This window comes from Phymastichus coffea, unplaced genomic scaffold (genome assembly GCF_024137745.1).
Source record: "Phymastichus coffea isolate CEN01 unplaced genomic scaffold, Cenicafe_Pcof_1.1 PCOF00022, whole genome shotgun sequence".
Lineage (NCBI taxonomy): Eukaryota > Metazoa > Arthropoda > Insecta > Hymenoptera > Eulophidae > Phymastichus > Phymastichus coffea.
The window spans coordinates 4147716-4163780 of NW_026706833.1; the positions used below are offsets into that span (position 1 = coordinate 4147716).

At 37.9% G+C, this 16065-nt stretch overlaps 1 protein-coding gene across 1 annotated transcript; it reads right to left on the reverse strand.

Annotated features, from left to right (window-relative positions):
• Positions 1–12937: 12937 nt before the first annotated feature.
• Positions 12938–13597, reverse strand: LOC131675469 (ribosomal RNA processing protein 36 homolog). The gene has a single exon (XM_058954454.1). The coding sequence runs from the start codon at positions 13595–13597 to the stop codon at positions 12938–12940; it is 660 nt and encodes a 219-aa protein (XP_058810437.1).
• Between the last annotated feature and the right edge of the window lie 2468 nt (positions 13598–16065).

Sequence of the window (16065 nt, forward strand, 5' to 3'; positions counted from 1 at the left end):
GAAATAAAAGAATGTGGATAGTAGAGCATTACAATCAACTACTGTCCCATAAGCTTTCAAATTATGTGTTTTAGGACATAAGAATTTGGTGTGGGTGTTATGGATTACTTTCGGTTCAACATAACATTCGTATCCTTGCAATACTTTCTCATCAACGGGTATACACTTAACGATGTGTACTACCTCTCCTGCTGTTACAACCATGTATCCGGTCCTTTCATGAGATTATAGGCAAACTGATCGGGAGATTGACTAGCAATTGCAGTGCATTTTTCAAAATTTCTCTTTCTTGCTTACAGCGATGTACGACAACATCCTTGTATATACGACTTAATTGTACTTTTATGTGACGTTCTACGAATTTACATACGCAAATATATCTAGGTATATTGATATTTTCTTACTTAGAAAAAATGCATTATTTTCGACAACATAAACAAATAATTTTGGGTGTTCGGCAACTATTAATTTCGTAACCGCATAGATTACGTTTGGATTTGAACGTTAACGCGAAAGCAATGTCTTGTGTTACTAACGAGTATAAAGTTTGTTCTATTTCATTTTCAATTTGGTTTCAATTAGCTGCTCCTTCATACAATATTTGATACCGATTAAATTTGCACATCTTTAGGTATACTTTTCCAAAAAGTATATCCTCCTTCAGAATCTATACAATGTTTACTACCTAAAATACATCTAACGTCACTACGTAATATTATTTTGTTATTATCTAAGTCGACAGAAGCGGTATATTCTTGTAAAGTTACTTTTATTTTAGCTTGGACAACTACGGAACTCCAGCTTCCATAAGCATCGGAATAACTACCATAGGTACATTCTCCATTATGATCTACGCTTCCTGCAAGTATAACCGGTCTAACTGTGGTTTGATTAACTTTAATATCTCGAAATACATGTGAATTGTCAAAGTAAAATGTACCGCTTTTGTGCAAATCATAACACGTTTGTTGGCTTACATCCATTAAATATTCTATTGCGCCATTCTCTATTATGGAATTGTGTGAATGCATTCCACAATAATAAACAGTTCGGTATACTTGGACTTTACATTGAATCACTTGTGCAGTTTCATAGTTATTTAACTGTAATAATTGAATGTATTTTCTTTTTACGTTTATTTTTGTAGAAGACATTTCACATTCTTCCACGTTTAATAAAGATATAGTAGTTATATTAAGAGATCTTGCTCCGCACTCGTATCCTATGATGGCTGTAACTAGATTAGTTATTGTTAAGAATATCAGTGATAACAGAGAAGAATGCATCATGTTTTCGATTCTGTAATCAGAAAATATTTCATTATATGTTCCTTTTGTTCAATTATCTATTGTTTGTTTCATAATATATATATATATTTTATTTTATGATTTCTATTATCTCATTTTATTTTATATTATATTATATTTTTCCTTTCTCCTTTTTTTTTTAATTTTGGCTTAATTTCTTTGGTTAATTTGTTTATATATGAAATTCGGAGTCTATTTGAATGAACTATTTTTGTGCCATTTTTAGTCTCTATTTTTACATTATGTTTTGGAAGAATACCAACTATTTTATAAGGCCCTGAGTAATGATCCCCGAATTTCCCTGGTTTAGGTCCTGATTTTAAGAAAACGTAATCACCTAAACTAAATCTTTTGGATTTATATGTCTATCATAATATTTTTTTGATTTTTCTTTAGAGCTAACTAAATTTTCGTAAGCTAATTTTCGTATACTACATAAACGCGCGACTAAATCTATTATATATCCTTTATATGTAGGTAACGTATCGCTTTTACGAAGGGGATTATTTGAGGGCATTCGAGCTAAGCGGCCAAATACAACTTCGTACAACGTATGTTTGGTACTTTCTTGTACACAGGTATTGTAGTTTAGGATAGCTAGATCGAGCCAATCATCCAAATCGTTATTAACATCGGTCTATTGCTTTAAGTACTCAATTAGTACGTGATGAGATCTCTCCAGGGAACCGTTCGACTGAGGCATGAATACTGTGATTTTTAATTTCTTTATTTTGAATCGTTTGGAAATACGCGTCATTAGTGAACTCAAAAAATTTCTGCCTTGATCAGTAAGCACAGCTTTCGGATATCCGAAAATATAAATGAATTTCTTAAGAAATGTGTCCGCTATTGTTGATGATAAGGTGTCTGGTAATGGGACAGCTAGACAAAATTTACTTAATTGATCCTGTAAAGTTAAAATGTATTCATTTCCTTTTATTGTTCTCTTTAGAGGGCCTATAATATCCATAGCAATTTTATCAAACACTGTAGCACATGTATCAGTTGTAATCATGGGTTGGGTTGGGTTGGGTTGTCTGGTCTGTAAACGAGTTAATTTCTTTAATTGACATTCTAGACACTTGAATTCGTCTTTGTATATCGTCTTTTAGATTTTCTCAATCACATTCGGGTCTGATCCGGTGAAAGGTTTTTGAAACGCCACGATGTCCTCCAATTGGGGATTTATGGAATTCTTAAAAGATTCCGTCGCGTTGTTCTAAGGGTACATACTCTAACTTATCCGTACAAATTATTATTTTTATTCCACTATTTCTAAAGACATTATCTAATAAATACTCTATTTCTGACCAACTTAAATTCTCTATATGTTTACTCTGAGCAATACAGACTTCAGTTTAATTAGTATTAATTAGCAAATCTCTTAATGTTTTTAAAGTAATATGTATATAGTCCTTAATATGAGTTAACGATTCTGGGCGGTCTCCTCTTATGCAGAGTCCAAATTGATGATAGTTTCTTTTCTTTTTTTCTTTTGAAACTTCACCCACTTATAAGATTAGTTTAGTATTAATTTTCTTATTTTCTATCAATTTTCGTCACAAGGTTGTCCATTGCTGCTTATAAAATAAGCAACATTGTCGTTGCGCACATGTATGGCTTCTTTAACCTTAACTATATTAGCGGTGTCGTTGTCGTCATTTACGGATTCATCTGAATTGTTATTCATTGAGTCCTCTTCAGAATCAATATCTTGTATATTGTGAGGTAGATTCTGATTAGGTTGCACAGATATTTCGGGTGTAACTCGTGCCTCACCTTCAAGTTCACTGTCGTCTAGATCACTCTCTACGTGATCAGGTATCTCATTTCGAGTTCTTTCGGGGTAACGTTTTGAAACAACTTCGACAGATTCAGGTATTGGCAACTTCTCGACAGGCGGTGTTCTTGGGTGTGGGATAATATTTTTATTATTATTATTAACAGGAATTTCCGCGGTCGTCCACATGAACGTTTTATAGGTTTGATTTCATCAGTTTCTTTTTGAACTACCACAGGGTCAGATGTCTATTCCATTTGTTGTCTTTGCCTTCTATTAACAACATTTACTTCAGGATTTTCATGAGTTTTGTCTGCTTCGGTGATTACTAATTTGTAACTATCATTCTCTTGTGTTGGTATTTTTCGTCTTCTAAAAGGAATGTAAGTGTCTCTTATTTTTATTGTCTTTGTGTTAAAATTAACACTTGCTTTACTAGAGAAAAGGAAATCAGATTCTATTATGCCTTCACAATTTGAGGAAAATCATTTTGTACAATATGGAATTTCATTGGTATCTCAAATAATTTCAGTTTTATTGATCCTAAAGTTCTATGGGTTAAACCATTAATATCTATTAGGTGAATTTGATTGGTCTCATCACGAATTCCTAAAACATACTTTTCCTTTATTAGACTCTGTTCAGATAAACTATTAATCATATACTGTGTCCATCCGTATTTTGGATTATATATATTCAATAAAGGAGGTTCTTCGTCAACGAGTGGCGTATATAAATTATAAATTTTCCTATATTTTTGCATGTTACTCTCAGTAATAACAGGTTTTACTTTTGTTTATGCTATTGTTATTATAGTTTATTCTCGTACTGGTGTCGTAAATGAAATTTTTACCTATGATTCCGTGATATAGTATTTGACAATTTGCAACAACAAAAAATACTATTTCATTTCCGGCTAATGTTAACTTGACAAATCCACATTCTTGATAATCATCTTCAGCAAAAATACCCTGCATGGGTAAGATATTGGACATTTGGATAGGTATACATATCGTCCGGTACACAGCAGGATTTAATGATATTGGTAGTGGAAGTAGAATCAATTAAGAATTGAAATTCTTCACCTGTCTGTTTGCTAATATACAAGTAAACTAGATTATTAATTTCTCTATCATTCTGACGTATGTGTTTTACATTAACTGGTTCTATCGGATTTCGTGATAATGCATCAGCTGTCGCATTGGCTTTGCCTGGGCGATAAATTATCTCATAGTCATATTCAGAAATTTCAAAACGCTATTTCAAAACCCTAGTATTGAGGTCGGCTGACTTAAACCAAACTAAAGGTTGGCGTTCAGTAATAATAGTGATTTTCCTTCCAAAGACATATGATTTGAATGATTTGATACCGTGAATAATCGCAAGCGCTTCTTTTTCGTAAACCTTGTAAGTCGACTCCGGACCACGTAGTACTCGAGAGGTGTATGCGATAGGTTGATCCGATCCAATAGTACCTTGTGAGAGTATTCCTGCTATTGCAATTCCAGAGGCATCAGTACGAATTATGTAATCTTTATCAAGTTTTGGGAATTGTCATAATGGAGCGCTACACAGCAACTCTTTAAGTTCACAAAATGAACTTTCGATTTTATCTGTCCATTCAAACACGGTAGATTTTTGCAAAAGCCTGGTCAAAGGTTTAGCAATTTTCACAAAATCTTTAATAAATCTACGATAATAACCACATAACCCTAAAAATTGACGTACAGCTTTAAACGACTTTGATCTTGAGAATTCCTTCACTGCTTCAATTTTTTTTATCTGGCTCTAGACCACTTATTATATGAGCTAAGTAATTAACTCGTCGCACTAAAAACTTGCATTTTCCAATCTGCAAATTCAATCCTGCCTTTCGTAATCTTTCAACCAACATTCGGAATTTGCGATCATGTTCTTCTAGTGTATTGGCATATACGAGGTGTGATCAAAAAGTAAGGTGAATTTTTATTTTTCTCAACAAATATTTATTTATTCATCAATTTTTATTTTATCTCCTTCAAAGTAATTCCCCTCGGATATAATGCACTTGTGCCAACGCTTTTTCCAATCCTCAAAGCATTTCAAAAAATCATTTTTGGTGATCTTGTTTAGTTCATCCTTCGATGCCGTCTTTATCTCCTCAATCGTGGCAAAACGCCGTCCTTTCATGGGCCTCTTCAGTTTTGGGAACAAGAAGAAGTCACAGGGGGCCAGATCTGGGGAATACGGTGCCTGTGGCATCGTTACTGTGTTGGTTTTAGCCAAAAATTCGCGCACAAGCAACGATGTGTGAGCAGGGGCGTTATCATGGTGCAAAAGCCAATTTTTATTTTTCCACAAATTCGGACGTTTCTGGCGGATTGCTTCGCGCAAATTGCGCATAACTTGCAGGTAATATTCCTTATTTACTGTTCTACCCTGTGGCAAGAACTCATGATGCACCACGCCCCTGCAGTCAAAGAAAACTGTAAGCAAAACCTTTACATTTGATCGAACTTGGCGTGCTTTTTTTGGTCTTGGTGATCCAGAATACCTCCACTGGGACGATTGAGTCTTAGTCTCGACGTCATAACCGTATACCCATGTTTCGTCACCTGTTATAACTCTGTTGAGTAAATCTGGATCATCGTTGACGTCATTCAGTAGCTCTTGGGCGATGCTCATGCGACGTTTCTTTTGGTCGAAACTGAGCAATTTCGGAACAAACTTCGCTGACACACGTCTCATGTCTAAAACACTCGTCAAAATTGATTGGCACGAATCAAATGAGATGCCAATATCATCAGCAATTTCTCTAATGGTAATTCGACGATTTCCCAACACTATTTTCTTCACTTCTTCAACATTCTCATCAGTTGTTGATGTGCTGAAGCGTCCAGAACGAGGTTCGTCGTCGGTGTCTTCTCGGCCTTCTTGGAAGAGTTTATACCACTTGTAAACATTTTTTTGGCTTAAAGTAGACTCACCGTATGCCACTTTCAGCATTTCAAGTGTTTTGGAACATTTGATTGCGTTTTTCACACAAAATTTAATGCAAACTCTTTGATCCATGTTTTTAGACAGCAGCAAATCGTGGAGCACGCAAAACACTTCTAACCTTGATGCCTCTCACAAACAAACCAAACATACTACAAAGCTGAAATTTGGAACGTATGTTCTAGACGAGTGTACCGACATAACCAAATAAAAAAGTCGAAGATCGAACGGACGTAGCCCGCTAAATTTCAAAATTCACCTTACTTTTTGATCACACCTCGTATAACTATATCGTCTAAATATACGAACAGATCTAGCCCTTGAAGTCCGCGGAGCAACGTATCCATTAAACGTTGAAAAGTCGCGGGTGCATTCTTCAAACCGAATGGCATACGCACAAACTCATAGTGGCCGAAAGGAGTACTGAAAGCCGTTTTATGTGCATCTTTTGGGTGCATCTTGATTTGGTAAAATCCCATGGCGAGATCGAGCACGGAATATAATCTAGCACCTCCTACTTGGTCAAAAATTTGTGTAATGTTAGGTATTGGATACGAATCAGCAATTGTTTTTTCATTCAATCCTCTCATGTCCAACACCATTCTTACATTACTGTCTATTGCCTTAGGTAAGATCCATATGGGGATGTTGTATGGTGAAGTAGATTCTTGTATTATACCAGGTTTTAGTAATTTTTCGACATGATAGTTAATCTTATCCTTCATCGCGTGAGGAAATTGATACTGTTTACTATTTACTAGTACGTCATCGAATGTTCTTATCTCATGCAAGACAAGATCGGTTCCCGGTAACTTGTCGCTAGGAAGATAGAAGACATCTCGTACTTCCTTAATGAGATTAACAATGTAACTCTTTTCCGTATCGTTCAGGTGACTCAAATCTAAATAATCTTTTATGCTTTTATTTCTATCTTTGTTAGTTTCATCTAAGATTACGTCGGCTATCCCTACATCATTATCTATATCTTCTATGTCTAATTCCTTGTTAACGCTGTCTTGTGCAATACTATAAACGTGTTGACGGCTAAATTAAACGGTACACCAAAATCTAAGGGTATCAATTCGTTTAATATTCTGTCAAACTCATCAGGACTAATAAGCTGCACTTTATTGACTTGTGGTTTTGGCATGATTTTTCCGAGGTCTCATTCTAACAATAGAGGTACAACAAAGTTTTCTCCTCTAAAATTATTGAATCCAAAGTCTATAATGCCTTTGGCTTCTTCGAGAAATAAAGCGCCTAATATTCCTTCATAAGTCATTCAGGATTAACAACTTTGACCTTCAGAGAAACCTTTTGTAGTGCATTAATACTAACTTCTTCTATTCCTTCTGTGCTATGTAAATAACAAAAATTACTACGTGTACATTATATTCTTGAAATCGTATAACATGATCTCCTACAATAAATTATCACGTTGTGAAATTTATTACAGAATTGCTTTCTGAAAAATATGTAGCCCCTAAAACTACTTCACAAGGTATTGAAAAATCATCTGGTACTAATTGAAATTACGTCGGTAAACCAAATATCGATAGTGTAATTGTTCCTAATGTGATAAAGACCTTTGAGCCTATTCCTTTGAACTATTTGCATCTAGTAGTATTCATATGTTATGTGTAACTTTGAATCATTCCTATTTTCATTATATTAGCTTCTGAGCCTGTATCAATCATCATTTGAAATTTGATATCACCTAAAAAGTTTGCATTAATTATTGGAACTTTATCTGAAATTTTTGGCTCATTTGTTACGGTATAAGACTGAACGATACCTCTGCCTCTTGTAATTGATGCGCTTGATTCGAATTGGTCCTTTGCATCGCGCTCTAATGAGAGGACTGCTGCACGTTTCCCTGAAACTGATGCCGATAGGGTTGTCTTTTTGCACAATTAGCGATATAATGGCCTGGTGGCTTGCAATAAAAACAATTAGTGTTTGGAGTAACACTATTACTATTATATTATTCTTTTGCTGAATGGCCTGGCTTACGATAAATTTGGTAAAACTTCTATATCATGGTTGTTGCTTAAATTTTTGCGACACTCTTTCGCCGAGTGGCTAGGTTTATCACAAATTTGACAAACAACTTTATTTATCATTCTTATTTGTGTTCCAGTTCGGCAGTCTGCAGCTATATGACCGTTTCTATTACATATTTGATATTTGAGATGTGTTCGACAATCACTAGCAACGTCACCTTTCCTATTGCAAATTTGACATGTTGTAGTATTATTCCTTAACTTGGAGAAGCATGAATTTTCTTCGTGATCAACTTTTTTGCAGAAATTACATCGTTTATTATTACTTTCTCTAAATATACTGGTGCAATTTAGGGCATTGTGGCCTTCTTTATTGTAATTTTGACAGAAGGTTATCGATCTTAAAGAACGAGAATTATTAGAGGCTCGTGCTCGCAACATTGATTGTAATTCTAGGTCTTTTTCGACTTTTATGGCATTCTTTAGCGCATTTAGGATGGTGGTGTCATTAGGTAAATTTAGCCGGAAGCACAGCGCCAAGAAGTGGCTAGCCTCGTCGATGGATTGATTCCAGACGCAAGCGAGAGTTTAGGCTGTGCTGTGGGGGTCGAGCATGAGATAGATATCGGCGACGCTCGACCCTGTAAACAAAAATACTATCCGGTCTCCGATAGGGTGCGAGATGAGATGCACGCGCTGGTCAAGGCCATGCTGGACAACGACGTCATTGAACCAGCAACCAGCGGGTGGTCAAGCCTAGTGGTGATGGTGAAGAAGGCAGATGGCAAGTATCGGTTCTGCGTAAATTACCAGAAGGTGAACGCAGTAACCAAGCCTATCCATTGCCCTTCATGAACGACATCCTGCGAAGGATCAGGGATGCCAAGTTCATCTCTACACTGGACTTGAGTAGCGCGTAACACCAGATCCCTCTAAAAAAGGAGTCGCGCCCCATCACTGCGTTTACAGTCCCCGGCCTGGGGCATTTTCAGTTTAAGAGAATGCCTTTCGGATTGTCATACGCAGGCGCGACCTTCCAGAGGTTGATGGACAAAGTGATTGGCCCGGACTTAGATCCTTTCGCTTTTGCTTACCTCGACAACGTGATCATTATTTCATCGTCCTTTGAGGAGCATAAGCGACACCTGGAGTTGGTTTTACAACGAATTCTGGGTGCGGGCCTCACTATAAACAAAACCAAAAGCCACTTCTGTAAATCGGAAGTCAAGTACCTGGGGGTCCTTGTGAACCGTGAAGGAGTAAGGCCAGATCCGGAGAAGATCAAGCCTCTCATGGAATACCCAACACCACGGACTATCAAGCAGGTGAAGCGATTCATGGGGATGATGTTGTGGTATCGTCGCTTTATACCCGACTTCGCGACAATCGCTGAGCCGATAAACCGCCTGACGAAAAAGAGCGTTCCGTTTGCGTGGCAGCAGGAGCAAGAGCAAGCTTTCGAAAGGCTACGAGACGCAATGGTCTCTGCACCAATCTTGCAGTCGTCGGATCCCAGCGGAGAGTTCGTGTTACAAACGCATGCGAGTGATAGCAAGATCGGCGCCGTACTGACGCAAAAAAATCATTGGACAGGAGCGCGTCATTGAGTACGCTAGTCGCTCCCTAAATAGTGCGGAAAGGAATTACACAGTCTCCGAACGAGAGTGCCTGGCTGTGGTATGGGCTATCGAGAAGTTCCGGCCTTATGTTGAGAGGCACCACTTCAAAGTCATTACCGATCATAGTTGCCTTAGGTGGCTCCACAGTATGAGGAATCCTACAGGAAGGCTAGCACAATGCTAGGACAATGGAACCGAGTATAAGAATCAGGATGTCGATGCCTACTTGCTGAGGAATGGCATCCGGCGCGCCCTCACTCCAGTTTACCACCCATAAGCCAACCCTACGGAGCGAGTGAACAAAACCCTCAAGACCATGCTCATGTCATACGTAGAGCGTGATCATAAGAGCTGGGACGAGCACCTGTCAGAGTTCAACTTCGCGTTGAACTCGGCAACTCATAGCGCGACAGGCTATAGCCCGGCTATGCTCGTTTTCGGACGACAACCCACTCCTTCCTCGACCTTTAGAAGGGCCCAGGATCATCTAGCCCGAGAAGCTTCTGAGGGCCAGGAACTAACCGAGTGGGGTGAGCATATGCGCCTATTGCCCAACTTATGGGAACTCGCTGGCTCCAAGTCCAGGGAGGAGGCGGATCGTCAGGCGGTCTATTACAACAAGAGGAGACGTCAGGCCGAATTTAGGTTTGGGGACTGGGTGTGGAAACTGAACCGTATCCTGTCTTCCGCAGCTCAGGGCGTGTCGGCGAAGTTGGCGCCGAAGTATGCTGGTCCATATGTCATCGAGGAGGTATGTGGGACCAATACCTACCTCCTCGGTAACCAGCAGGAGGTATTGCCCCAGCTGGTCCACGCCAAGGACAATCATTTGTTATCAATTATTTACTTGTGTAAATTAGTAAAGCATTAACTACAACAATACTTTTTACACTCTTTGCACATTTAAAACGTACGAGTAGCACATCCTTGTCCATTGCAAGCTCTTCTTCTGATAGTTAGGCTCAAATTGTGGTTTTTTAAATCACCCAATTTAGCGTTTTTGACATAACTATCTACAATACTCAAAGCGAATTTCTTTGCGCTTGTGACGTCGGTTGACGAAACAATTCTCAGGCGCACTTTTTGGTCTATCCTTGCGGACAATAACCGGGACGTGCGTTACCACTATCGCGGGAAATTCCTATTTTCGGCGACTGTGGATCGAAGCTCTGCTACATCACACGCTTGGCAATATAGCAATGCGTCGCGTTATTTTACCACACTCTAGGCGATAAAATAACGTAAAGGGGGACCTATCTAATGTGCACTCGACCACACGCTCGGCAATCGAGTGTAATTATCTAAAAGGCAGACCGTCCGCGAAACTAAAATAGGAAAGAATACGGAGAGAAAAGGATGCAAAAAGAAGTTAGAAAAAAGAATTTAGTTTAATTTTCTTTACTTACTTTCGCCTTAATTTCCCACACACACCAACAAAACGAAGTCAAAAAAAAGGAGTTGCACGAATCGAATTAACTAACGAACTGAACTGGAAAATAACTGCTAACTTTGAACGAACTGAATTTAGAAAAGTAATTGCCTAATTTTCGTGAAAAGATCTCTATTATACTTTTTCACAGGAGACTCCCACTCGAAAATCTTTGTCATTTTTGGGCAGGAAGAACTCAAATTTTCTCAACTTAATTGGTTGGAAAATTTGGGGAGTATCTCAGGGTAAGCAAGGTTCGAACCCTAATTGGCCAGGGGCGGAGTGTGCGGGTGTGGCCTCATTTTAGTGTTTTGGGCCCTCTTCACATAGATGGCCCTCTATGTACTATTCTTGCCTTTATTTATTTAAACTAATTCTATTTAAAATTAATTGTGTGTGTGGTACTCTAATTTTACAAAAATGTTTCTTAATCTATAATAAAACTAAATGACAGAACAAAAGTTAAGAATTACATTTATCTAAAAACAATTAGGATATTAATAGTTTTAACTATTAATTGATTATAAAAAAAACTCTGAGAAATACTGAAAAAATCAGAGTTAATTAAAAGAAATATAATTAATAACTTTCGTTCAAGCCGTTCTTAAATTATCTAACGCAAAGTTGAGCACATCCAACAATTATACATACAAGACTCGCAAAGAAAATAAGCTAATAAATACGGGAAGATAAATTTCACAATTTTTCAAGAGACTTGCAAGCAAATGTGCTTCCTTTAATTTAAAAGAAATTAGCAATAATAAGAATAAATAAAATAATAGTACTGCTGGCAGGATGCACATGTGCGCTGCAGATCTCTACTTTCTAAACATACGCGCAATCTGGCTACTCTGGATGACGCGATCGTAAAATCGCTTTGATTGTCTCCAGCATCCGAAAATTGCCAGATGCGCGAGCCGAAAACTTCTGTTCATAGGAAAAATTTTCTTCATTCAGCTATACGCAGTTTTTCATCTTGATTTACGAGCTAAGTGTGTGGTCGGTATTTTTTTTGTCTTATTTTTTATAAGTTTTTTTTTTTTGAGCCGCCGTTACACGTTTACTGTTTTTTTGCCTGAACAAGCATTATAGAGTATTACTGCATTTGCAATAGAAAACTGGATAATTCTCATCAATATTGGCCAAGTACATCTCTTACTTCTAATAATAGGTAATAAAGCACTACAGTACTGATCGTGTAGATCAACACCTCCCATAAATAAGTTGTAAAGTGAAAACACAAGTGGCATAGAAATATCAGTTCTCATTTTTTTTTCTTTGGAGTAGCGTTTCACTTTTTTTGTTGGTGTAATACCAGCTGTAGTTGAAATAATCGAAACTTGTTTAGAATCTACCACGGTTACGAAGTTCATTCCGCTATTTTTTTCATATTAAACTTTAAAAGTTGCACGAGGAGATTTTTTATCAATTTCATTTTTTACTGGTATATGATCTTTCCTAATTACACCAGTAGCTCGTAAGCCAAGCTTTTTTAAATGAACAAGTAAGTCTGGATTTGTGTAGTAATTATCAAACCAAAGATGGTATTCTTCAATTTTCTTTCTAGAAATTGATGAAAGTAAAGCTTCGCTCATAGATAAAACAGATTAGCTTCCTAGAGCAATACTTGACAATTCATCATTATGAGTGCCTTTGCCACAGTATATGTCACAGTCAAAGAGGTATCCATCAGAACCACAAATTCCAAACTCTTTTATTCCCCATCGAGTTGGTTTATTTTTAATAAATTGTTTGATCAACAGTCTACAAAAAAATTTAATCATCATTTCGTCTATAAATAATCCTGTCTGAAAAAAACCAAACTATTTTAAATTTTTCCTAAAAATTTCTAATATAGCTCTAACTCTCCAAGCACGATCTTTTTTATTTTTATCTGTAGGTTTGGAGCATTTGATTTTTGATTTGATTTTCATAAACTTTTTCAACGACATTAATGATCTAACTACTGGGGACTCGAGTAACTCATTTTTGGACCAATAATCTTTTTCAGATGTTCTTTTGTTGAACGCAAAAAGAATAATAATGGCAACAAATTTATTTAGTTCTTCTATTGTTATATCTAAACCGTTAAATTTTGAAGTTTCAATGATATATTCTTTTGTATTTTTACAAAAGAGCATTTCAAATAATTCAACAGGGGTACTATTAGCAATCATTTTACGATCTTTATCTTTTAACAAATATTTATTAGATGGAATTTCATCATACTTTTTCTCTCCATCTGTCCAATCGTATTCATGATCTTCTTCCAAACGTTTCTGAGTGTTAGAGTAACTTTTTTTAACTTCATGGTACGATAACAATTTTTCAACAATTTCTTGAACATCGTTTTCATCATCAGCGTCGTCATTTTTATCAGCATTATCTTCATTTTCGTCATCATTATCTTCATCACTAACATCTTCAGAATTCTTAGATTCGTTTTCAGATTCTGAATCTGAACTCTCAAAATGTGGTAGCATAACAACATCTACCGTGTCATCATTTTCAGACACTTCACAAGATTCACTTGAAAATGCAATTTGTTTTTTATTTTTATTACACCTTCTTTGAGGTAAAATACGTTTTTTTCAAGACATAGTACCAGCAATTATTTGAGAAAACAAAATTAAAAAGAAAAAACTTAATTACAATTAATTGCCTTTTAAGGTTTACAAAATATTTAAATGAAATGGTTGGATATCACACCACCTCAAACTAAAAATGTTAAGTTGAAAAACTACACGGCATACGACAATAATAAAATCCTAAATTTTTTGAAAATATACTTTCACACAAAAAGAAATTTTGTTTGAAATAAATCCCTTCTAAAAGGCTTTCAAAATATCGCTGTAGTAAAATTGCAGGGGTAACTCGAATTACATTTTTGAAAATAGCAAATACTACAAAAAAATATAGACAATAGATATAAGATTAGGATATTTTCGTAATTGATTTTTATAAATTAAAAATGAAGTTGGTGAAGAATGAAGAGCGTGGTAGGGTAACCAGCTCGAGGGTTGAAGAAATAGGGATTAAGAGTTTGGGGTTAGAGCTTTGCAGGGAAACCAGCTCGAGGGTTAAGGAAAATGGGGTTAAGAGTTTGGGGTTAGAGCGTGGCAGGGAAACCAGCTCGAGGTTAAGAAAATTGGGGTAAAGAGTTTCAGTTCAAGCGTGGCAGGGTAAGCAGCTCGAGGGTTAAGGAAATTGGGGTTAAGAGTTTGGGGTTACAGCGTGGCAGGGAAACAAGCTCGAGGGTTAAGGAAATTGGGGTTAATAGTTTGGGGTTACAGCCTGGCAGGGTAACCAGCTCGAGGGTTGAAGAAATAGGGATTAAGAGTTTGGGGTTAGATCGTTGCAGGGAAACCAACTAGAGGGTTAAGGAAAATGGGGTTAAGAGTTTGAGGTTACAGCGTGGTAGGGTAAGCAGCTCGAGGATTAAGGAAATTGGGGTTAAGAGTTTGGGGTTACAGCGTGGCAGGGAAACAAGCTCGAAGGTTAAGGAAATTGAGGTTAATAGTTTGGGGTTACAGTGTGGCAGGGAAACTAGTTCGAGGGTTAAAGAAATTGGGGTTCAGAGTTTGGGGTTCGAACGTGGCAGGGTAACCAGCTCGAGGGTTGAAGAAATAAGGGTTAAGAGTTTGGGGTTAGGGAAAATGGGGTTAAGAGTTTGGGGTTACAGCGTGGTTGGGTAAGCAGCTTGAGGGTTAAGGAAATTGGGGTTAAGAGTTTGGGGTTACAGCGTGGCAGGGAAACAAGCTCGAGGGTTAAGGAAATTGGGGTTAATAGTTTGGGGTTACAGCGTGGCAGGGAAACCAGTTCGAGGGATAAGGAAATTGGGGTTAAGAGTTTAGGGTTGGAGCGTGGCAGGGAAACCAGCTCGAGGTTAAGAAAATTGGGGTTAAGAGTTTCACTTCGAGCGTGGCAGGGTAAGCAGCTCGAGGGTTAAGGAAATTGGGGTTAAGAATTTGGGGTTACAGCGTGGTAGGGAAACAAGCTCGAGGGTTAAGGAAATTGGGGTTAATAGTTTGGGGTTACAGTGTGGCAGGGAAACAAGCTCGAGGGTTAAGGATATTGGGGTTAATAGTTTGGGGTTACAGCGTTGCAGGGAAACCAGTTCGAGGGATAAGGAAATTGGGGTTAATAGTTTGGGGTTACAGCGTGGCAGGGAAACCAGCTCGAGGGTTGAAGAAATAGGGATTAAGAGTTTGGGGTTAGAGCTTTGCAGGGAAACCAGCTCGAGGGTTAAGGAAAAAGGGGGTTAAGAGTTTGGGGTTACAGCGTGTTAGGGTAAGCAGCTCGAGGGTTAAGGAAATTGGGGTTAAGAATTTGGGGTTACAGCGTGGTAGGGAAACAAGCTCGAGGGTTAAGGAAATTGGGGTTAATAGTTTGGGGTTACAGTGTGGTAGGGAAACAAGCTCGAGGGTTAAGGAAATTGGGGTTAAGAATTTGGGGTTACAGCGTGGTAGGGAAACAAGCTCGAGGGTTAAGGAAATTGGGGTTAATAGTTTGGGGTTACAGCGTTGCAGGGAAACCAGTTCGAGGGATAAGGAAATTGGGGTTAATAGTTTGGGGTTACAGCGTGGCAGGGAAACCAGTTCGAGGGATAAGGAAATTGGGGTTAAGAGTTTGGGGTTGGAGCGTGGCAGGGAAACCAGCTCGAGGTTAAGAAAATTGGGGTTAAGAGTTTCACTTCGAGCGTGGCAGGGTAAGCAGCTCGAGGGTTAAGGAAATTGGGGTTAAGAATTTGGGGTTACAGCGTGGTAGGGAAACAAGCTCGAGGGTTAAGGAAATTGGGGTTAATAGTTTGGGGTTACAGTGTGGCAGGGAAACAAGCTCGAGGGTTAAGGATATTGGGGTTAATAGTTTGGGGTTACAGCGTTGCAGGGAAACCAGTTCGAGGGATAAGGAAATTGGGGTTAATAGTTTGGGGTTACAGCGTGGCAGGGAA

Bases quoted from the DNA above. Each gene is read 5' to 3' on its own strand.
- LOC131675469 (XM_058954454.1), bottom strand. From the start codon at position 13,597: ATGCTACCACATTTTGAGAGTTCAGATTCAGAATCTGAAAACGAATCT.